The 24,955-nt window shown below is 44.1% G+C and overlaps 2 protein-coding genes across 2 annotated transcripts in view; both read right to left on the bottom strand.

Moving 5' to 3' along the window:
• LOC143806678 (putative transcription factor p65 homolog) overlaps positions 1-24,955 on the bottom strand; it is a 93,007-nt gene that overhangs the window by 2,160 nt on the left and 65,892 nt on the right. The window contains exon 2 of the mRNA XM_077287474.1: positions 2,349-2,408. Within this exon, the coding sequence (XP_077143589.1) occupies positions 2,349-2,408 (60 nt within the window). The remainder of the gene's footprint in view (positions 1-2,348; positions 2,409-24,955) is intronic.
• The window catches only part of LOC143806668 (uncharacterized), a 34,650-nt gene continuing 21,481 nt past the window's right edge, over positions 11,787-24,955 (bottom strand). Inside the window, exons 2-3 of the mRNA XM_077287464.1 lie at positions 15,357-17,220; positions 11,787-15,262 (exon numbers count right to left, since the gene is read on the bottom strand). Of these exons, the coding sequence (XP_077143579.1) occupies positions 13,248-15,262; positions 15,357-16,254 (2,913 nt within the window). The 5' untranslated portion in view covers positions 16,255-17,220 and the 3' untranslated portion in view covers positions 11,787-13,247. The remainder of the gene's footprint in view (positions 15,263-15,356; positions 17,221-24,955) is intronic.

The raw sequence follows: 24,955 nt of genomic DNA, 5'->3' as shown, positions 1-24,955 counted from the left end.
AGCCTGGAAAAAGGTAATTATTTATTGGATTATCAATACCAGCCATAGGATGACAGGGAACGCACTTTTTTTTTTTAATTAGGGTGCAATCACACTGCGTTTTGGCACTCATTCGTTGGTCCCACCGTCCGAACCCTCCCGTAAAACGTTATTTGGGCGTATGCACCGACGGGGCCATAGACTAGAATGATGTCGACATAGCAAACTTGTGCTCCGACATGCAACCAACGGGTTCCAGAACGCATTGTGAAAGCAACCATACAATGTAAAATAATGTGTAAAAGTTTAGGCTGGAATGGAAAAAAATGCTAACAAATCAAGAATCTTCCAAAAACAGAAGTGTTAAAAGATTATTTTTATCAATTGTCAAAATGCAAAGTAAATGAACAAAAGAGAAATCTAAAGCGAATCAATATTTGGTGTGATCGCCTTGTACTTTCAAAACAGCAGCAATTTTTCACAGTTTTTGAAAGAACTCAGCAGGGAGGTTTTTCCAAATATCTAGGAGAACTAAGTAACTAGCTGTATTTCTCAGCACTGACGACACCATTAATCCTGCCAAAATCAACTTGCTGAAATGTAGCCCCAAACTTGCAGGAGCCTCCACCATGCTTCACTTGTTCCTGCACTTATTACTGAACTGCCCTCAAGGCATTCGGCAAATCAAATTAATTGTGTTACAGGCAAATATTTCACAGCCCAGAGCACCTGCTGCCATTCTTCTGCACTTCAGTTCCCATGTTTCCGCTTGCCTTTGTTTTCATGTGGAAGGTATGGTTTTGGGCCACAATTCTTTCATGAAGACCACTTCTCTAAACAATTGATGGGTGTAGCTGGATCTCACAAGGCTGAGCTAATGTCACAGCTGGACATCTTCCGATTTCAAATGGATGTAAGAATGATGTGTCTCATCTCCTACACTAAATTTTCTTGGCCAACCACTGCGCCTACGGTTCTCAATGTTGCCCATTTCTTAGTGCTTCTTCAAATAGAGCTTGAACAACACATCTTGAAGCCCAGTCCGCATTGTAAATCTTTGCCTGGGTGAGACCTTCTGGATGCAGTACAACTACCTTGTGTCTTGTTGCGGTGCGCAGTCTTGCTATGGTGTATGACCTGTGATGTGAAACGGTCTTCCACAACCTCACCTTTGTAACAGTTTGTCTGTTCCTCACCCAGTATTAAAGTCTCTTACACAGATGATGTTTCAGTTAATCACTGTTTCAACCTCCACACGAAAATGATCATTACCTGTTTGGTAGAATTGGTTACTCATAAACCTGACTATAATCCTACAAAATCCCTGACTGTGTGCAAATGAACAGTACCAAGAAGAATTGATGATTTGATAAACTTTTTAAGGCAAAAGGGCAGTTACATCAAATATTGATTGGATTTCAATTTCTCTTAATTCAATTTGCATTATGCTAATGGAATAAAATAACTATTATTAACACTTAGGGTACTGTCACACAGTGGCACTTTGATCGCTACGACGGTACGATCCGTGACGTTGCAGTGATATCCATACGATATCGCTGTGTCCGACACGCTACTGCGATCAGACATCACGCTGAGAATCGTACGTCGTAGCAGATCGTTTGGAACTTTCTTTCGTCGCTTGATCACCCGCTGACATCGCTGGATCGTTGTGTGTGACACCGATCCAGCGATGTGTTCGCTTGTAACCAAGGTAAACATCGGGTAACTAAGCGCAGTGCCGCGCTTAGTAACCTGATGTTTACCCTGGTTACCAGCGTAAACGTAAAAAAAACAAACAGTACATACTTTACATTCCGGTGTCTGTCCCCCGGCGTCTCAGCTTCTCTGCACTGTGAGCGCCTGCCGGCCGGAAAGCGAGCACAGCGATGACGTCACCGCTCTGCTTTCCGGCTCTGGTGCTTACACAGTGCAGAGAAGCAGAATGCCGGGGGACAGACACCGAAATGTGAGTATGTACTGTTTGTTTTTTTTACGTTTACGCTGGTAACCAGGGTAAACATCGGGTTACTAAGCGCGGCCCTGCGCTTAGTAACCCGATGTCTACCCTGGTTACCCGGGGACTTCGGCATCGCTCCAGCGCCGTGATTGCAAAGTGTGACTGCAGTCTACGACGCTGGAGCGATAATCATACGACGCTGCGACGTCACGGATTGTGCCGTCGTAGCGTCCAAAGTGTCACTGTGTGACAGTACCCTTTTTTAATGCATTCTTGCTTTGCAGCATTTTCCCCACACATGCCTAAGATTTCTGCATATAAATTAAGATTTTTCATTGATATATTGCAATTAACACACGCCTGCATGTCACAGTACTAAAAATACTATAGGCACCATAACCATACATACCAATCTTTGCAATATTCCGGTTTGGAATAGCAATTTTTCGCTGGGTCTTTAATTCAACCCCTATAAAAGCACAAATGAGAAATTTACTTTAAAGTTTGATCCAAACATGTCAGGCTTCACTTTTGCATTGAACCAATTTTGAAAGGAAAAAAGAAAAAAAATATAGACAAAGTGAGTTATTAGGGGAATTTGAGGTTAGGTTAATGGTCCTGGCAATGAAAATAAAAATGAAATACCATAATTTTGTATTACATTTAATAATGAAAAGTTTTGCTTTCCTAATAATAATTAAAAAAAAAAATAAATTAAAAGTATACATATACTATTTGGAATTTAACAGCAAAAACTAATATAATGTACAAATGTGTGTCACCGAAGCAGGAGAGAAAAAAAAACAAAACAGGATTTTTGGTTGCTTACTGTAAAATCTGTTTCTCAGAGCCTTCATTGGGGGACACAAGTACCATGGGGTGTATGCTGCTGCCACTAGGAGGCTGACACTATGCACAAAAAAAGTTAGCTCCTCCTCTGCAGTGTACACCCCACCGACTGGCATTATGAACTTCAGTTAGTGAGAAAGCAGTAGGAGAAAAACAATAAGATTGAAATAACATAACCACAAACATGAGAACTGTAAACGTTAGAACAGTCATAGAACATAGAACCGTAGAAACTGAACAACATGGGAGGGTGCTGTGTCCCCCAATGAAGGCTCCGAGAAACAGATTTTACGGTAAGCAACCAAAAATCCTGTTTTCTCTATCGCCTCATAGGGGACACAGGAATCATGAGATGTCCCAAAGCAGTCCCTGGGGTGGGAAAAAACAGACTTCCATCAGGTCAGAGGACTCACCATTGCCGCATGCAAGATCCTTCTGCCTAGGCTGGCGTCCGCCGAAGCGTAGGTATTGCCCTATTGGTGAACGTGTGGATGGAAGACCAGGTTGCCGCTTTGCAAAGCTGTAGGGCGGAAACCCTGTAGTGCACCATCCAGGAGGCGCCGACTGCCCGGGTAGAGTGAGCCTTAATCCCAGGAGGGGGCACTCTGTTCTTGACCCGGTAAGCCTCCAAAAAGCCGTTCTGACCCAGCGAGCAATAGTCACCTTGGAAGCCGGCAAGCCTCTACGCGTGCCATCAGGAATGACGAAAAGCAAATCCGTCTTCTGGAAAGAGGCCGGTTCTAGCCAGGTAAATCCTTACCGCCCTGACGAGGTCCAGCTTGTTCAACGATCGCTCCAGAGGATGAGTCGGAGCTGGACAAAAGGAAGGGAGAACGATGTCCTCGTTGAGGTGGAAACCACCTTAGGAAGGAAGGCGGAGGCCTCCGGACCACCTTGTCCTGGTGGATAACCAGGAAAGGAGGTCGGCAAGAAAGGGCCGCCAACTCAAAAAAATGCCGGACAGAGGTGATGGAAACAAGAAAAGACACCTTCCAAGATAGAACTGACAGGGAGACCTCCCTGAGAGGCTCAAAGGGGGAACCCCTCAGAACTTCCAGACAAGATTAAGATCCCATGAATCCACAGGAGCCCTGTACGGAGGAGCAGTATGAGCTACTCCCTGAAGGTCTTGACCTGTGGCCGAGAAGATCACGTCTTCTGGAAGAGGATGGAGAGCGCAGAAACCTGGCCCTTTAGGGAGCTAAGGGCAAGGCCCGCATTCAATCCTGCCTGAAGGAAGGCCAAAATGGAAGGAAGAGAAAAGGACATAGGTGAAATGCGGTTGGACTCGCACCAACGGAGTAAGCCTTCCAGGTAAGATAATAGACCCTGGAAGACGAAGGTTTCCTAGCCTGGATCAAAGTGTGAATCACCCGATCCGTTTGGACGCTCTTACAACTGCGGTCTCAACAGCCACGCCGTTAAACTGAGTGACCAAGAATTCGGGTGGCAGATCGGACCCTGAGACAGCAGATCAGGTCTGTCTGGAAGCCACCAGGGGCGTCCTCGAGAAGATTGACGATCTCTGCAAAACAAGATCTCCTGGGCCAATCCGGGGCGATAAAGGTAAACTGCGCAAGCGGCATCCAGGCTGGGTATCCTCTTCTCTCCAAGCGTTTCCCATAGGAACAGGAAACCAACTGTGGGAGCGAGGGGGACCGCCCCTTTTATCTCTCCATAGGGTTTCCTGTTCCTAGGGGTGGATCTCCTCTCTCAAGTGGGTGCTGTCGTGGCGAAGAGAAAAAAGAGGTTAGATTATACTCACCCAGGGGCGGTCCCGCTGCGGTCTGGTCGGATGGGTGTCTCCGGTCCACTCCGGCGCCTCCCATCTTCATTCCATGACGTCCTCTTCGGGTCTTTACGGCACGGCTCAGGCGCAGGCGTACTTTGTCTGCCCTGTTGAGGACAGAGCAAAGTACTGCAGTGTGCAGGTGCCGGAAAGGTCAGAGAGGCCCGGCGCCTGCGCACTGCAGTACTTTGCTCTGCCCTCAACAGGGCAGACAAAGTACGCCTGCGCCGGAGCCGCGGCGTAAAGACCTGAAGAGGACGTCATGAAATGACGGTGGGAGGCGCCGGAGCGGACCGGAGACACCAATCCGACCGAACCGCAGCGGGACCGCCCCTGGGTGAGTATAATCTAACCTCTTTTTCTCCTCTTTCAGGTAACATCGGGGGCTTATCTACAGCATTACAGAATGCTGTAGATAAGCCCCTGATGCCGGTGAGCTTACCTCACCAGCCATTTTGGGGGTGACAGGTTCCCTTTAAATATGCTGCGCGTATGACGTCACCTCCCTCCCCCATCAGTCGGGGAGCGCCTCTGGGCATGCGCCCACTGGGGAACCCAGAAAGACCTAATTACATCTGGGTTGGCGGCCATCTTGGTTTACCCACGCTCCACTGCGCATGCGCCTGCCCGAACCCGGAAATCCTCTCTTTATTTCTGGTGCGGCAGCCATCTTGCCGCACCATCTGGGTCCATACTATCCGTGTGTACACCTATCGGGAACCTGGAGCCCCTGCATTCTTTCCGGAGCGGCAGCCAAGCTCCCCCCCCCCGCTCACGCCGCAGACCCCCTCGGTCCCAGTGATGGCGGCTTCAGGTACCGCACCAGCCGTGGCAGGGGCCTCCCCGCTGCCAGGACCCGGACTGGTCGGCCCTGGATCATCTGAATCTTCAGACGGCGTCCTAAAATTCAGGTATCATGAAACTGAAGGTTCCCAGTCAGGGACAGGAAACCAACTGATGCAAGGGAGAGGTACCGCCCTTTTAATCTGTAGGTTCCCTGTCCCTGAAGGGCGGATCCCATCTCTCTGTGGTGCTGTCATGGGAGACTGAGAAATATATCATGCAGTTCCAGACAAACATTTCAAGCGATGTGATGAGGCGGGAGACACACTCCACACGTGGTGGACATGCCCCATAGTGAAATCTCTCTGGAAAGATGTCGTTAAATTAATTAACATTGTCCTGAAAAAGGATTTACTTCTACCACATACAGTGCTTCTTTTAGGTGACAGACCGATTAATGCCAATAGTAAAAAGTGTTGTCTTATTGATTATATTACCATGAAAACTAGAAACCACATACCCGGAAAATGGAAAACCAATACTTTATCAATAACCCAGGTGAAAAAATAGATAATTATTTATTGAATTATTTAAGATCATTTATTTAATAATGTTGTATGAAAAAAATAGAAGCCACCAAATCTGACTCTCTTGAACTCTTCCGAGGTATTTGGGACCCATGGATCCTGACGGCGACTTTTCCAGAATAATGTCACTATCTGTATAAATCACAACATAGACACCTCTAATTGATTGGTATGACTTTTGTCCTACAGGAATTATGGACTATGTCAACATAATCCCCGAAAACTATCATCCAAGGTTTTTTTTTTATCCCCCTCCTACCTTTTTCCTCCCCCCCCTTTTCTCTTTCTTTCTCCTTCTTTCGTTTTTTCAACTATTACAATGCAGTTAAGTTTATACCGACGTATATTGGTGTTATCCAACTAAAATCAATGAGTCAAAGATACTGTATTAATACTATTTGCATTGTTATACTCCCCCCATTACAGGGATGAATATGCGGCTCCACCCTTATGGGAGGTGTTATCCAACTAAAATCAATGAGTCAAAGATACTGTATTAATACTATTTGCATTGTTACAATGCAAATAGTATTAATACAGTATCTTTAACTCATTGATTTTAGTTGGATAACACCTCCCATAAGGGTGGAGCCGCATATTCATCCCTGTAATGAGCGGCACCACGTGACCGCTCACACAGGACAAGCTGCGGCGCTGAGAGGAAGCATCGCGGGAGCTGGGTGAGTATTTTAATGCAAGCGGGCGCGCGCGCAGGGGGTGGGAGGCTGGAGGTGACCAGGAACTTTATTTAAAAAAAATAAAATAAAAAATAAAAACCTTGATTTTTCATTCCTTCTCTCCAGCGAACGCTGCTGGGGAGAATGAATGAATGCCGGCTTCAGCACCACACGCAGGGGGGACAGCACTTACTGTAGCGCTGTCTCCTGCACGGTCCGTGTGGTCCTCAGTCGGCACACGGACGGCATCCGTGTGCGGTACGTGTTGACACGCACCCATTGAATTTAATGGGTCCGTGTGATCCGTGCGCTCCCACGAACACTGACATGTCTCCGTGTTTTACACACGGTCCGTGAAAACACGCTGACATGTGTAGAGACACATTGATTTTAATGTGTCTACGTGAGTCAGTGTCTCCGGTACGTGAGAAAACTGTCACCACACGTACCGGAGCCACTGACGTGTGAAACAGGCCTTACACTGAGGGGCCAGAGTGTACTGGTATCCCACAAGCCAAATGTTTGGACCTGATTTTTGCTAGAGGGGGGCCGTTATAGACATAGGCCAGCATTTTAATATATTTTTTAACCCCTTAAGCCCCGAGGGTGGTTTGCACGTTAATGACTGGGCCAATTTTTACAATTCTGACCACTGTCCCTTTATGAGGTTATAACTCTGGAACGCTTCAACGGATCTTGGCGATTCTGACATTGTTTTCTCGTGAGATATTGTACTTCATGTTCGTGGTAAAATTTATTCAATATAACTTGTGTTTATTTGTGAAAAAAATGGAAATTTGGCAAAAATTTTGAAAATTTCACAATTTTCCAACTTGGAATTTTTATGCCCTTAAATCATAGAGATATGTCACGCAAAATACTTAATAAGTAACATTTGCCACATGTCTACTTTACATCAGCACAATTTGGGAACCAAAATTTGAGATCATGAGTAAGACTTCATAGTTGAAACGCATTGATCTTCCTCACTGGTGTGCCAGGTGTTTGCTATGTAAAGATTTTTCATTTTGAAGAACTATTTATCGGTTTAGTTGTCTAATAAAGTCTCACAAAGTTTGAACTGCCTCCACCTCCAGCTGGATCATTTCTCTTTTTGTCAAAATGTTTTTTTGTTAGGGAGTTATAAGGGTTAAAAGTTGACCAGCAATTTCTTATTTTTACAACACCATTTTTTTTTAGGGACCACATCTCATTTGAAGTCATTTTGAGGGGTCTATATATTAGAAAATACTTAAGTGTGACACCATTCTAAAAACTGCACCCCTCAAGGTGCTCAAAACCACGTTCAAGAAGTTTATTAACCCTTCAGGTGTTTCACTGGAATTTTTGGAATGTTTAAATAAAAATGAACATTTAACTTTTTTTCACACAAAATTTATTTCAGCTCCAATTTGTTTTATTTTACCAAGGGTAACAGGAGAAAATGGACCCCAAAAGATGTTGTACAATTTGTCCTGAGTACGCCGATACCCCATATGTGGGTGTAAACCATTGTTTGGGTGCATGGCAGAGCTCGGAAGGGAAGGAGCGCCATTTGACTTTTCAATGCAAAATTGACTGGAATTGAGATGGGACGCCATGTTGCGTTTGGAGAGCCCCTGATGTGCCTAAACATTGAAACCCCCCACAATTGACACCATTTTGGAAAGTAGACCCCTTAAGGAACTTATCTAGATGTGTGGTGAGCACTTTGACCCAACAAGTGCTTCACAGAAGTTTATAATGCAGAGCCGTAAAAATAAAAAATCATATTTTTTCACAAAAATGATCTTTTCGCCCCCAATTTTTTATTTTCCCAAGGGTAAGAGAAGAAATTAGACCACAAAAGTTGTTGTGCAGTTTGTCCTGAGTACAACGATACCCCATATGTGGGGGTAAACCACTGTTTGGCGCATAGCAGAGCTCGGAAGGGAAGGAGCGCCATTTGACTTTTCAATGCAAAATTGACTGGAATTGAGATGGGACACCATGTCGCGTTTGGAGAGCCCCTGATGTGCCTAAACATTAAAACCCCCCACAAGTGACACCATTTTGGAAAGTAGACCCCCTAAGGAACTTATCTTGATGTATTTTGAGAGCTTTGAACCCCCAAGTGTTTCACTACAGTTTATAACGCAGAGCCGTGAAAATAAATTTTTTTTTTTTTTCAGAAAAATGATTTTTTAGCCCCCAGTTTTGTATTTTCACAAGGGTAACAGGATAAATTGGACTCCAAAAGTTGTTGTCCAATTTGTCCTGAGTACGCTGATACCCCATATGTGGGGGGGAACCACTGTTTGGGCGCATGGCAGAGCTCGGAAGGGAAGGAGCGCCATTTGGAATTGTGACTTAGATGGATCGGTCTGCAGGCAAACAGTACAACCCCCCACAAGTGACCCCATATTGGAAACTAGACCTCCCTTATCTAGATGTGTTGTGAGAACTTTGAACCCCCAAGTGTTTCACTACAGTTTACAATGCAGTGCCGTGAAAATAAAAAATCCTTTTTTTCCCACAAAAATTATTTTTAGCCCCCCAAATTTTTATTTTCCCAGAGATAACAAGAGAACTTGGACCCCAAAAGTTGTTGTCCAATTTGTCCCGAGTACGCTGATGCCCCATATGTTGGGGTAAACCCCTGTTTGGGTGCATGGGAGAGCTCGGAAGGGAAGGAGCACTGTTTTACTTTTTCAACGCAGAATTGTCTGGAATTGAGATCGGATGCCATGTCGCGTTTGGAGAGCCCCTGATGTGCCTAAACAGTGAAAAACCCCCAATTCTACCTGAAACTAATCCAAACACACCCCTAGCCCTAATCTCAACTGTAACCCTAACCACACCCCTAACCCTGACACACCCCTAATTCTAATCTCAACCGTAAATGTAATCCAAACCCTAACCCTAACTTCAGCCCCAACCCTAACTTTATCCCCAACCCTATCCCTAACTTTAGCCCCACCTTAACTTTAGCTCCAACCCTAGCCCCAACCCTAACCCTAGAACTAACCCTAGCCCTAACCCTAGCCCTAACCCTAACCCTAACCCTAACGGGAAAATGGAAATAAATACATTTTTTTAATTTTATTATTTTTCCCTAACTAAGGGGGTGATGAAGGGGGGTTTGATTTACTTTTATAGCGTTTTTTATATCGGATTTTTATGATTGGCAGCTGTCACACACTAAAAGACGCTTTTTATAGCAAAAAAGTTTTTGTGTCTCCACATTTTGAGACCTATAATTTTTCCGTATTTTGGTCCACAGAGTCACGTGAGGTCTTGTTTTTTGCGGGACGAGTTGACGTTTTTATTGGTAACATTTTCGGACATGTGACAGTTTTTGATCACTTTTTATTCCAATTTTTGTGAGGCAGAATGACCAAAAACCAGCTATTCATGAATTTCTTTTGGGGGAGGCGTTTATACCGTTCTACGTTTGGTAAAATTGATAAAGCAGTTTTATTCGTCGGGTCAGTACGATTACAGCGATATCTCATTTATATCATTATTTTATGTTTTGGCGCTTTTATACGATAAAAGCTATTTTATAGAAAAAATAATTATTTTGGCATCGCTTTATTCTGAGGACTATAACTTTTTTATTTTTTTGTTTATGATGCTATATGGTGGCTCGTTTTTTGCGGGACAAGATGACGTTTTCAGCGGTACCATGCTTATTTATATCCGTCTTTTTGATCGCGTGTTATTTCACTTTTTGTTCGGCGGTATGATAATAAAGCGTTGTTTTTTGGCTCGTTTTTTTTTTTTCTTACGGTGTTCACTGAAGGGGTTAACTAGTGGGACAGTTTTATAGTTTGGGTCGTTATGGACGCGGCGATACTAAATATGTGTACTTTTATTGTTTGATTTTTTTTTATTTTTTTTTAGATAAAGAAATGTATTTATGGGAATTTTTTTTTTCTTACTTATTTAGGAATTTTTTTTTATTTTATTTTTTTACACACATGTGGAAATTTTTTAAAAAACTTTTTTACTTTGTCCCAGGGGGGGGGGGACATCACAGATCGCCGATCTGATAGTGTGCACAGCACTCTATCAGATCGGCGCTCTCACTCACATCGCTGCAGGCTGCAGCTTTCATCTGCATCCTGCTCCGGACCCGGAAGTACTCCCTGCAGGACCCGGATGCAGCCCCGCGGCCATTTTGGATCCGGGGCCTGCAGGGAGGAGACGCTCGGTACAAGGTGAGTACATTCCCTTGTACCGATAGTCTCAGGGAAGCCCGCAGGGAGCCCCCTCCCTGCGCGATGCTTCCCTGTACCTCTGGTACACCGCGATCATGTTTGATCGCGGTGTGTCAGGGGTTAATGTGCCGGGGGCGGTCCGTGACCGCTCCTGGCACATAGTGCCGGATGTCAGCTGCGATAGGCAGCTGACACCCGGCCGCGATCGGCCGCGCTCCCCCCGTGAGCGCGGCCGATCGCGTATGACGTACTATCCCGTCACTGGGAATTAAGTCCCAGGTCACCTTGACGGGATAGTACGTCATATGGGATTAAGGGGTTAATAAGTGTTAAGTTAAAACACCAAATCAGAAATAATAAAAATGCAGAAATAAATTAAAAATAGAGCAAGCAACCAATTGGGGTTGGGTACTCTTTAGATATTTGTAGGTTAGAAGAAAATTTACATTACATAATTCTTCAACACAAGCGGTCTTTAGGTTAGTTAAGCATGTGAAAAAAAATTTAAGACATTTTTGGAATTTTAAACATAATTATGCAGATTTTTTTCTCATTCTTTGCAGCTCTCATAGAAATGCATGGAGAAAAACAACAAACAAAAAAAAACAAAAACCTTCCAATCTCCACACAATTCAGCGCAGGTCTCGATATATAACGGCGTCCCGGAACAAGGCTGATAATCTGATAATAAAGAATCTATGAATGACCAGACACTGAAGAAGTTGTACGCATTTGTCGGATTAAAGTTATACCGTAATTATTAATCTATTAAAGTCATCTTTTTACTGCGTAGATTAAATAGAGGTGGCGCTGGAATTTGGTCAATATTTTAGCATTTACTAATGACTTTTTGCAACTTGGGAGTTGCATGTGTAAATTATACAAAAAAAAACAAACAAACAAAAAAAAAACCCGGATTACTCACCGGTAATGCTCTTTTAATGAGTCCACGACAGCACCCCACATGAGAGAGAGAGAGGGATCCGCCCCATAGGAACAGGAAACCTACAGAATAAAAGGAGGCGGTCCCCTCTCCTCCTCAGTTTAGTTTACAGAGTACAAAAAGGGAACCGCAAAAGCTTTAGTATTAATTCTTATTCAGCAAAATATCTTAAACTCTATACAACCATTATTTGTGAATTTAAAAGGAAGAGCTGTGCATAACTTAGGGAGGGTAGTAAATGGGTGCTGTCGTGGACTCATTAAAAGAGCATTACCGGTGAGTAATCCGGCTTTTTTTTTTGTTTGTTTGTTTTTTTTTGTATAATTTACACATGCAACTCCCAAGTTGCAAAAAGTCATTAGTAAATGCTAAAATTTTGACCAAATTCCAGCGCCACCTCTATTTAATCCGGCTTTTTACCCTTCGCCACGACAGCACCCCACATGAGAGATTTTCAGAGATTCATTATTTGGGTGGGATTACTGTATTAAGAACAGCTCTACCAAAGGTCAGATCAGAAGATGTAGATAGATCAAGTCTATAATGGTTGTAAAAGGTAGAAGGTGTAGACCAAGTTGCGGCCTTACATATTAAATGGATCGGTACATCCGCTTGTTCCGCCCAGGAGGAAGCCATGGCTCGTGTTGAGTGCGCTTTAATACCCGCTGGAGGAATCTCGCCTTTTGACGTATAGGCCAAGCAGATAGTATCTCTGATCCATCGAGATATGGTAGCTCTCGTGACCCCATGTCCTTTCTTGTGGCCCTGAAAGGAGATAAACAGAGCCCTACTCTCCCTCCATGTCTGACACCTTTCTATATAGGTCAGGATGGCTCTTCTGACATCTAAGGTGTGGAATTTATGCTGATCTGGAGTTACAGGTGAATCAAAAAAGGAAGGGAGAAATATCTCTTGGGACCTGTGGTAGGTGGACGCTACCTTAGGGAGGTATGAGGGGTCTGGTTTTAGGACTATCCGATCATGGAATATCAGTAAGAAGGGTGGGTCTACTGATAGGGCCTGGATGTCGCTAACCCGTCTAGCTGAGGTTAGGGCTACCAAGAGGGCTACTTTATATGTCAGGACTTTTAAAGGTATTGAATCTAGTGGCTCAAATGGGGAGCTGGTTAAGGCCTCTAGCACTAGATTTAAATCCCACGGAGGTAGACGGGGAATATGGACCGGTTTACTACGTTCACAAGATTTTATGAATCTGGAGATCCACCTATTAGCTGCTATATTGCATCCATATAGGGCTCCTAATGCCGAGACCTGAACTCTTAAGGTATTTACAGATAACCCCAACTCTCGGCCTTTTTGCAAGAACTCTAGAATAGGTGTGACTGAAACTTGCTTAGTGAACGGTACCATGTAAAAGTCTAAGAATTTATTCCATACCCTACTATATATCAGGGTGGTAGATCTTTTTCTGCTCAATAAGAGGGTGTTTACTAGTTCTGCTGAGAACCCTCTTGATCTTAGTAGTTGCCTCTCAAATTCCACGCCGTCAAGTGAAGACCTTTCACTTGCGGGTGGAAAAAGGGGCCCTGGGACAGCAGTTTCTTGTCTGATGGGAGAATCCATGGATCGCATAGGCACATGGTCTGGAGACAAGAGAACCATGGTCTTTTCGGCCAGAATGGTGCAATGATCACTCTTGCTTGTTCCCTCCTGATTTTTCTGATCACTAGTGGAATCAGAGACATCGGAGGAAAGGCGTATGCCAGCTGGAACCTCCAAGGATGGTGGAGAGAGTCCAACATATCTGGGTGATCCATGGCGTTCAGGGAAGCGAACCTTCTTACTTGTCGGTTGTCTCTTGTGGCAAATAGGTCGATTTGTGGTATCCCCCATGATTCTGTTATCATACTGAATATGGATCTGTTTAAGGTCCATTCCCCTTGACGTAACTCGTTTCGGCTGAGGTAGTCTGCCCTGATGTTCTCTACACCTCTGATGTGCAGGGCTGTTAGGGATGTTAGATGAGTCTCTGCCAGCTGGAAGATGTCTGCAGCTATGGTCATTAGACTTCCTGACCTTGTACCACCCTGACGGTTCACATATGCCACTGTGGTGGAATTGTCCGAGTAAATTCTTACATTTGCTCCTTGAATCTGCGGAAGAAAGTGATTTAAGGCATATTCTACCGCTTTTAACTCCTTCCAATTGGAGGAACGTGACAATTCTGCCTGGTCCCAAGTACCTTGGGCCAGACTGTCTTTCATATGTGCTCCCCACCCAATAGGGCTGGCGTCGGTGGTAATTATTTTAGACGGGTCTATTATCCATGGCACACCCTCTGAGAGGTGGTCCATGTCTAGCCACCAGGATAGTGATTCTAAGACATCTTTGGAAAGAGTTATTCTGCTTTCTAGATGTCCGTCTTTTCCCTGAGCTGACAATACCTCATACTGTAATTGACGAGTATGAAATTGTGCCCATGGTACAGCAGGGATACATGATGATAATGACCCCAGCAAAGACATGCCCTTCCTTAGTGTCATGTAGGGGTTGCGTATTGCGTCTGATACCCTTGATTGTATAGTCAGTTTCTTTGCCTGGGGGAGGAAGCATCTCTGACTTACGGAGTCTAGCTGGATTCCTAGAAATGTCTGGACGGTTTCTGGATTCAGCCAGGATTTTTCGAAGTTGACGATCCAACCTAACTCCTGTAGGGATGAGATCGTATTAGATAGACGGGTTTTACACTGGAGCATAGAGTTTCCCACCACTAGAAAGTCATCTAGGTAGGGTATTATCAAGGTATCTCGTTGACGTAGATGAGCCATCACTTCTAATATCACCTTAGTGAAGATGCGGGGAGCCATAGAAAGCCCAAATGGCATTGCAACATACTGAAAGTGACGAACCTGTCCTTCCAGGATGACTGCTACCCTTAGATACTTTTGATGTTCGGCATGTATGGGAAGATGATAATAGGCATCCTTTAAGTCTATTCCGGCCATGACACACCTAGGAAACAAGAGTTTTATGGTTGAACTAATGGATTCCATTTTGAAGGTATGATTACGCAGGAAGGCGTTTAATCTCTTGAGGTTTATGATGGTTCTAAATGAACCATCAGGCTTATTGATCAAGAATAAAGGGGAATAGAACCCCTTCCCTTCTTGATCCTGGGGAACTTCTATCAGGACTTTTTTAGACAGAAGAGATAGGATCTCTGATTCCAGAGCCCTTTGTTGGTCTCGACCTTTTGGAGATGTTACTATAAAGGAATCCCAAGGGATTCGGTCAAAATCCAATTTTAGGCCGTATTGTACAATGTCCAGAATCCACTGGCTGGATGTTATTTGTTCCCATCTGGGGAGGAAGAATTTTAATCTGCCGCCTACCTCCTGGTTAGCGGTATTTGCGTTTCGGGTTATGGGACCCGCTAAAAAAGGCACCTTTTTGCTTCGGGTCCTTCGACTCCCATCGCTCCCTTTGTTCGAACGGCTTGTTCCTGGTAAAGGGACGTCTTTTGAAGGCTCTCCTGTAGGATGGAAGATACTGGTTAGGGAAGCCTTTTTTCCTTTCTCCTGCTTTACTCAGGAGCTCATCTAGCGCTTTTCCGAAAAGAAACTCACCCTGGCAGGGGATCGCACAAAGTTTTGCTTTGGCCTGTGCGTCCCCTTTCCAGTTCTTTAGCCAGAGTGCTCGCCGGGCTGTGTTCACTAGGCCGGCTGACCTGGCTGCTAGGCGTAGCGAATCCACAGAGGCATCAGCCAGGAATGCTACTGCTTCTTTGATTAGAGGGAATTTCGGCAGGATTGACTCTCTCGAAGTTCTACCTCTAATCTGTTCCTCCAGTTGCTCCATCCACACTAGTAGTGACCTCGCAGTGCAGGTGCTAGATATGGCGGGCCTGAACGCCCCCGTGTTGGCTTCCCACAACCTTTTTAGTAAAGCTTCCGCTTTACGGTCCAGCGGGTCTGTCAGGACTCCTGAATCCTCCACCGGTAAGACTGACTGTTTGGTTGTGGAGGCTACAGCGGCATCCACCTTCGGCACCTTCGACCAGGTATTTAGCTCCTCGTCGCTGAAGGGATAGCGTCTTTTAGAGGATGATGGTAGAAAACCTCTATTTTGCTTATCCCACTCTTTTTTTACTATTTCTTTAATAGTTTTTATGACGGGGAAGGACCTACGTTTCCTCTGTCCTAACCCCGCGAACATGATGTCCTGAGCCGATTTACTTTCTTTCTCATCTGAGCACCCCATCGTGCTTCTGACAGATTTTATTAAATTGTCCACACTGCTGTTGGGAAGACAAAGTCCCCCTTCAGTCTCGGATGAGCTCGGCTGGGATTCCGCTTCGCCTGAGGATATACATACGTCCTCTGACTGTGAACTGACCGGAGATTTGGACCTACTAAGCTGACGGGTACTGGTGGTACTAGTCTGCGCCAACCCCTGCATTTCTTCCCGGATCATAGCTCTGACATCTGATGGAGTCATTATGTTTTCCTGCCGTAAGGTTTGCATGATACACTCCGAACACAGTTTTTTAACATAATCATCCGGGAGGGGCTGCGTACATAAAGCACATTCCTTGTGCTTGGATTTGTGTGTCCTTTTCTTAGTCTAGGAAAGATACAGGAGGAACATATATCAGCATATAGGAAGAGACTCTTTCAAAAACTCACCCAGTGAAGCTGACAGGTACCGGTTCTGGAGGCGGATTTCGTTTGGTGGTAGAACCCTTCTCTGGAGGTCGACCACCACTCTTTGTGCTGCTCCTAGCGCTTCTCTCCTTGCTAGGAGAACGCTGTTGCACTGCGGGCAAGTGCGCATCGTCGGCCGGTGAAGCCATCTTACATACACCGGCCCGACGCTAGCGCTGCATTTTTAAATCTGCCGCCCATTCTCCTGCCTCCCCGGACCAACCCGGAAGTGCTCCAGCGACTTCCGGGTTAGACGCGCCGCTCTCACTCACCATGCGGCGGCTAGGGATATTAAGCCGGCCGCAGCAGCGCGCGCGTCCTCACGGTGCCGGGCGGACCCACGGTGACCGGACCCGGACCGTGGATGCTTGGCCAGACGAGGGGGGAGGCTGCAAGCAGGGGCTCCCCCGCCGCTGCTTCTGGAACCGCAGCCCCTGCCGTTCCCTCAGATACCGACGCAGGCGGGTGCATGGCCCAGGGATCCTCTTCATCTGTAGGTAAGCCGGGTCCCTGTAGGAACAGGAAACCTAAACTGAGGAGGAGAGGGGACCGCCTCCTTTTATTCTGTAGGTTTCCTGTTCCTATGGGGCGGATCCCTCTCTCTCTCTCATGTGGGGTGCTGTCGTGGCGAAGGGTAAAACAACTAATAATACCCATTAAAAAGGAATCCAGACAATAGATATAAAAACATGAATTAATATACTCAAAGGATACAAATTATGACAGGAACAGCGGCAGCTACTTTGCCTATTTCTTCATCGGTCTGCATAATCTTTTTGATCCTTGCCTATACTCCAAAAAAAAAAAAAAAAAAAGTCTTCAATATTAACCAATTTAAAACTATATTTTCATTAGGTTCATTGCCAACACATTCACATAAAGTTAATTATATTACACTTATATGGTTGTTAAAAAGTGTGGAAAAACCATAATCAGTGTTTGGCCTAATTACTTCCATTTCCAATTTTGCTCTGAATTGCAGCACGGAACAGCAGCGTTCAACATAGATCACAGATCAAAAGTTGAACTTTGGACATTTTTAATAATAATGATTTTATTTCTATAGCGCCAACATATTCTGCAGCACTTTACATTTTTTCACATTTCATTTGAATTTTTAAGTATTTGGAAATTGATGGCAGCAACAGATGCCCCCTGAGGAAGCGGTAATCACACGTGAAACGCGCATTGGGGTAAGGTGACCAGGATCCAGATGGGACTTTGGTACAGATGGGTAATTATCCCTTTTATCTAATTATATATTATTTTGTATGAACTGCACAGAGATGTATGGTGACTAAATTAGCACTCACGTCATTGCACTGTTTTGCTATACCACTATATAGCTGAGATATATACACTCATTTGGAGGCAATTTATAGATATGATGTCCATCTGTGGAAATCTCCTAATTCTTTGACAATTACGAATGTCCTGTTCTGCAATCCTTGGTCATTAAATGTATCCATGGATGTAGTCACAATGTTATTGTAAACCATATACTATATAATTTGATAATTTTATGTATTTTTATGTGAAAGCTAGTGACTTTTTCAATAAATTGGGTTATTTTGTAATTTATTGGCTATTTTTGACTCTTTCTTCTCCTGTTATGAAGTTGCCAAAAAAATTTGTGCCAGGACCGTGTCCACCATTTTGCAGCTTCCCCTCTTCTTTTTACAGCAGTTTGTAAACATCTGAAAAGTGAGGAGACAATCGATGGGAGTTTTCAGAGAGGAACATTGTCCTGTTCTTGTCTAGGATTTTCGATGCTCCATACTCCGGGGTCTTTGTGGGATTTTTTTTTCCCATAATGCACCAAATGTTTTCTATTGGTGAAATATCTGGACTGCCGGTTCATCACCAGAAATCTTCTTTTGCAGAGCCGTGCTACAGTGATGGATGCAGTTTGGGTTTATTCATTGTCTTGCTGAACTATACACAGCCTTACCTGAAATTAATGTTCAGGATCTGGAGAATTTGTGGATGCATTCTTCTGCGCTGCAGACGGCGATTCACAGAAAATTATTAAACTTGCGTTTTTTTATTCAAAGTGTTTCGAAGGGACAGGCACGTCTTCAGGAAACAACCACATGTTTGTGTTCCCTGAAGAAGTGCCTGTCACTTCGAAACGTGCTGGATAAAAACTTGCAAGTTTTACTCATAGTTATTAAGGTTGAAGGAAGACTTTAAGTCCATCTAGTTCAACCCATAGCCTAGCATGCCCTTACATGTTGATCCAGGGGAAAGCAAAAAAAACCCATGTGGTAAGAGTAAGCTCCATCATGGGGAAAAAAATTCCTTCCTGACCCCACATACGGCAATCAGACTAGTTCCCTGGATCAACGCCTTATCAAGGAATCTAATATATACCCTGTAACATTATACTTTTCCAGAAAGGTATCCAGTCCCCTCTTAAATTGAAGCAATGAATCACTCATTACAACATCATACGGCAGAGAGTTCCATAGTCTCACTGCTCGTACAGTAAAGAATCCGCGTCTGTTGTTATGCTTAAACCTTTTTTCCTCCAGACGTAGAGGATGCCCCCTTGTCCCTGTCACCGGTCTATGATTAAAAAGATCAGCAGAAAGGTCTTTGTACTGTCCCCTCATATATTTATACATTAACATAAGATCACCCCTTAGTCTTCGTTTTTCAGAACTAAATAGCCCCAAGTGTAATAACTTATCTTGGTATTGCAGACCCCCCAGTCCTCTAATAACCTTGGTCGCTCTTCTCTGCACCCGCTCCAGTTCAGCTATGTCTTTCTTATACACCGGAGACCAGAACTGTGCACAGTATTCTAAGTGTGGTCGAACTAGTGACTTGTATAGAGGTAAAATTATGTTCTCCTCATGAGCATCTATGCCTCTTTTAATGCATCCCATTATTTTATTTGCCTTTGTAGCAGCTGCCTGACACTGGCCACTGAATATGAGTTTGTCATCCACCCATACACCCAGGTCTTTTTCATTGACGGTTTTGCCCAGAGTTTTAGAATTAAGCACATAGTTATACATCTTATTACTTCTACCCAAGTGCATGACCTTACATTTATCCCCATTAAAGCTCATTTGCCATTTATCAGCCCAAGCTTCTAGTTTACATAAATCAGCCTGTAATATAAAATTGTCCTCCCCTGTATTGATTACCCTGCAGAGTTTAGTGTCATCTGCAAATATTGAAATTCTACTCTGAATGCCCCCTACAAGGTCATTAATAAATATGTTAAAAAGAAGAGGGCCCAATACTGACCCCTGTGGTACCCCACTGCTAACCGCGACCCAGTCCGAGTGTGCTCCATTAATAACCACCCTTTGTTTCCTATCCCTGAGCCAACTCTCAACCCACTTGCACATATTTTCCCCTATCCCCATTATTCTCATTTTATGTATCAACCGTTTGTGTGGCACTGTATCAAAAGCTTTTGAAAAGTCCATATACACTACATCTACTGGGTTCCCTTGGTCCAGACCGGAACTTACCTCTTCATAGAAGCTGATCAAATTAGTCTGACATGATCGGTCCCTAGTAAACCCGTGCTGATACTGGGTCATGAGGTTATTCCTCTTCAGATACTCCAGTATAGCATCCCTTAGAATGCCCTCCAGGATTTTACCCACAGTAGAGGTTAAACTTACTGGCCTATAATTTCCAAGTTCAGTTTTTGTCCCCTTTTTGAATATTGGCACATTTGCTATACGCCAGTCCTGTGGTACAGACCCTGTTATTATGGACTCTTTAAAGATTAAAAATAATGGTCTATCAATGACTGTACTTAATTCCTGCAGTACTCGGGGGTGTATCCCATCCGAGCCCGGAGATTTGTCAATTTTTGTGATTTTTAGACGCCGCCGTACTTCCTGCTGGGTTAAGCAGGTAACATTTAATTGGGAATTTTTATCACTAGTCATATTGGCTGCCATGGGATTTTCTTTTGTAAATACTGATGAAAAAAAGTCATTTAGCATATTGGCTTTTTCCTCATCCTCATCCACCATTTCACCCAGACTATTTTTAAGGGGGCCAACACTATCATTTTTTAGTTTCTTACTATTTATGTAGTTAAAGAATATTTTGGGATTATTTTTGCTCTCTCTAGCAATGAGTCTCTCTGTCTCAATCTTTGCTGCCTTGATTTGCTTTTAACATAATTTATTTAATTTTTTGTATTTATTTAATGCCTCCTCACTACCTACTTCCTTTAATTCTCTAAATGCTTTCTTTTTGTCACTTATTGCGCCCCTTACAGTTCTATTTAGCCATATTGGTTTCCTCCTATTTCTAGTATGTTTATTCCCATACGGTATATACTGTGCACAGGTCCTATCCAGGATGCTAATAAATGTCTCCCATTTTCTTTGTGTACTTTTATGTCTCAGGATATCGTCCCAGTTAATTGCACCAAGATCCTCTCTCATCCGTTGGAAATTTGCCCTCCTGAAGTTTAGTGTCCTTGTCACCCCTCTACTACACATCTTATTAAAGGAGACATGAAAACTTATTATTTTGTGATCACTATTCCCCAAGTGACCCCCAACCCTTATATTTGATATGCGGTCTGGCCTGTTGGTTAATATTAGGTCTAGCAGTGCCCCCCTTCTTGTTGGGTCCTGAACCAGTTGTGAAAGGTAATTGTCTCTCATAGTTGTCAAAAACCGATTACCTTTACTTGAACTGCAGGTTTCTGTTCCCCAATCTATTTCAGGGTAGTTGGTCCCCCATAATAATGACTTCTCCTTGAGTCGCAGCTTCATCTATTTGCTTTACAAGGATATTCTCCATTGCTTCCATTATTTTTGGAGATTTATAACAAACCCCTATCAGTAATTTATTATTTTTTTCCCCCTCCCCTTATCTCCACCCACAGGGACTCTACATTTTCATTAGATTCACCTATATTATCACGCAGGATGGGTTTTAAGGTCGATTTTACAAACAGACATACCCCACCCCCTCACTTATCTGTACGGTCATTGAAAAGGCTATAGCCCTGCAAGTTAACAGCCCAGTCATGGCTCTCATCCAGCCATGTTTCAGATATCGCCACCATGTCATAATTATGCTCCAACAACATTAGTTCTAATTCGTCCATTTTGTTGGCGAGGCTTCTGGCATTAGTATACATGCACTTGATGTTCCTCTCTGTACCTCTATTCTTTCTTAAATTACTAACTGTTCTAACCCCACCCCCCATGCCTCCGCCACCCCCAACTTCCTTATTTGTGCCCAGGTCTCTATCTGCACTATCTTCCCCACCTATAAAATGAATACCCTCCCCCCCATTCCCTAGTTTAAACACTCCTCCAACCTTCTAACCATTTTCTCCCCCAGCACAGCTGCACCTTCCCCATTGAGGTGCAGCCCATCCCTAGCGTAGAGCCTGTAGCCAACTGAGAAGTCGGCCCAGTTCTGCAGGAACCCAAACCCCTCCTTCCTACACCAATTCTTGAGCCATTTATTAACCTCCCTAATCTCCCGTTGTCTCTCTGGCGTGGCACGTGGTACAGGCAGTATTTCAGAAAATACCACGTTGGAGGTCCTGGCTTTCAGCTTGCAGCCTAATTCCCTGAAATCATCTTTAAGGACCTTCCACCTACCTCTAACTTTGTCATTTGTGCCAATGTGCACCATGACCGCTGGGTCCTCACCAGCCCCTCCCAGTAATCTGTCCACCCGATCAGCGATGTGTCGGACTCGAGCGCCAGGTAGGCAGCACACCGTTCGACGATCCCTGTCTTTGTGACAGATTGCCCTATCTGTTCCCCTAATAATTGAGTCCCCCACTACCAGCACCTGTCTGGCCTGCCCTGCTCTCCTATTTCCCTCCTTACTGGAGCAGTCACTCCTCCGGCTTTCAGAGGACATGCCTGGCTGCAGCAGTGCTACCCCTGTACTGGCACCCCCCTCATCTGCCAACTTAGCAAACTTATTGGGGTGTGCCAGATCAGGACTAGCCTCCCCGGCACTCTTCCCTCTACCCCGCTTCCTAACTGTCACCCAGCTAACTGCCTCACTGTCCTGCAGCTCCATCCTACCATTCCCCTCCTCATCTATCCCATTGAGCGTCTGCTCTGTGAGCAGAAGACTCCTCTCCATATTGTCTATGGATCTCAGTGTTGCCAGCTGCACATTTAGATCCAGTATCTGGGTTTCCAAATGCACAACGTGCTCACATCTCGCACAGCAGTATGCACCCTCGATCGGCTGATCAAGGACTGCATACATGTGGCAAGATGTGCACTGGATGGCATTAACAATTGTGGAGCACATTTCCTAATGGGGATTGCACCAGACAGAAACGTTAAATAAAAAAAAAAATACAAAGTATTAATTAACACTTGGAACAGCAATTCCTCCTTTGGAAACTCCCTGATTCCAAATTCACTGAGTCACAAGTCACACTTACCGCCGTCCACACTTACGCTCAGGTCACACTCAGCTCGCTCACAGTCGCTATGCTGAAGATTTAAAGATTTTTTTTTTTCCCCTCCATTTCCCTTCAACAACAAGCCACCTTGCTGTTCAAATGCACTTCCAAAAAGGAATCATTTTATGTGAATTGACGTTTTCAATAAATTGACAGCGCGGTAGGCATCTACAAATTCTCCAGATCCGGATACTCAGTTTTTATAACCAGTGGATCTGCAAGAGCTGAAATTCAACTTAAAAAGACAAATCACCATGGATCAGGTTAGCACAACCTTATAAGAATACCATTGTTGTTTGTTGGATAAGACCCTATTTGCGCTACTTTCTTCCTAGTGTTTGATCCTGAAATATATGATGTCTGGATGGAGCAGATGTTGTATAATGCTCAGCATTGAAGGCGCCTTTTATGTATTCTTGGTCTATACCAAAAGGTACTAATGCAGATCCCATACTATCAGAGATGCCGAAGCGGTGCGCTGATAACAAGCTGGATGGTCCCTCTCCTCCAGAGTCCTCAGTAGAGATGAGCGAATAAATTAAGAATAGAAATGAATTCTACGAAAAAAACTTTTTTTTTTTTTTTTAACCTTCCACGCAGAGAGGTCCTGTTGTGTGATGGGCCAGAGAGGAGAGCGGTGAGATGAGTATAAAGATTTTTTTATTTTACATCTGATGTTTATTATGCTCTGGGGTCTGGAGAGAGATCCCATAACAAAATAAGGGCCATTGAAATCACAGAGAACAACATCCCAGGAAAACCTGCAAACCTTGCCTGATCTGCAGGACTCAGTGTCTGTGGTTTCAATAAAGAATATTCATATTTTGATTCATCCGACCACAGAACAGTTTTCGATTTTGCCTCAGTCCATTATAAACGAGCTTAAGCCTGGAGAAGAAGGCAGCGTTCCTGGATTGTGCCACGTGGTTTCTTCTGTGTATGATGGAGCTTTACCTTGCATTTGTAGATTGCTTGGCGACCTGTGTTTACAGACCATGATTTCTGAAGTATTCCTGCGCCTATGCAATGATTTCCATGACCGAACCATGCCAGTTTATCATGCAGTGCTGCCTGACAGCCCAGAGATCACGAGCATCCAATATGAAGTCAGCCTTGTTCCTTGTGCACATGGCTTTCCGCAGAATCTCTGAATTTTTTGATGTCATTACGTTCTGTAGATGGTGACATAATCAAAGACTTTGCAATTTTAAGTGGAGGAATATTTTTCTGAAATTGTTCCACACTTTTTAGATGCATTTATTCAGACTGCCGAACCTCCGACTATCTTTGCTTCTTAGTGACTCTGCCTCTCCGACATGCTCTTTATATACAGTCAAGTGACTTAGTTGAAAATCGACCTTCAGATGGTTTGTCATTAGCACCACTTACTTTTCCAGCTTTTTGTTAACCCTGTCCTATCTTTTTGGAATGTGTTGCTGTCATCAATTACTGAACTAATTATTTTTTCTGAATGACGTGGAAGAATTTCCGACGTTCAACTGATCTGTGTCGTATGTTCCGCTGTGAATAAAACATGGTGATAAGAGATGTCTAAATGTATCTGCTATATAATTGTCTAAGGGTATGTGCACACGTTTCAGATTCTCTGCAGATCCGCAGCGTTTTTTGAGGTGCAGAAACGCTGCAGATCCGCAATTGATTTACAGTACAATGTAAATCAATGAGAAAAAAAAAAATGCTGTGCACACTTTGCGGAAAATCCGCAGCGGGTTTAAAAGAAGTAGCATGTCACTTCTTTTTTGTGAATCTGCAGCGTTTTTGTACCCATTCCATTATAGAAAACTGCAGGGGTAAAAAACGCAGCAAAAACGCACAAAAAACGCGACAAATCCGCAGGTGCGTTTTCTGCCAGGAGAGACAGAATCTGCACCAGAAATTCCTAAACCTAATCTGCAACGTGTGCACATAGCCTAAGGGTCACTTCCGTCTGTCTGTCGCGGATATTCAATGGTCGCGGCCTCTGTGTGCCATGGAAATGCAAGTCGCTGTTTGGTCGTGGGCGTTTTGCCACGACCAATCAGCGACGGACAAAGTCCGGCAGCAAAATGGCCGCTCTTTCCTCCCCGCA

This window comes from Ranitomeya variabilis, chromosome 2 (genome assembly GCF_051348905.1).
Source record: "Ranitomeya variabilis isolate aRanVar5 chromosome 2, aRanVar5.hap1, whole genome shotgun sequence".
Classification (NCBI taxonomy): domain Eukaryota; kingdom Metazoa; phylum Chordata; class Amphibia; order Anura; family Dendrobatidae; genus Ranitomeya; species Ranitomeya variabilis.
Note: the sequence above shows the minus strand (reverse complement) of the source record. Positions and strands in the feature narration are given on the sequence as shown.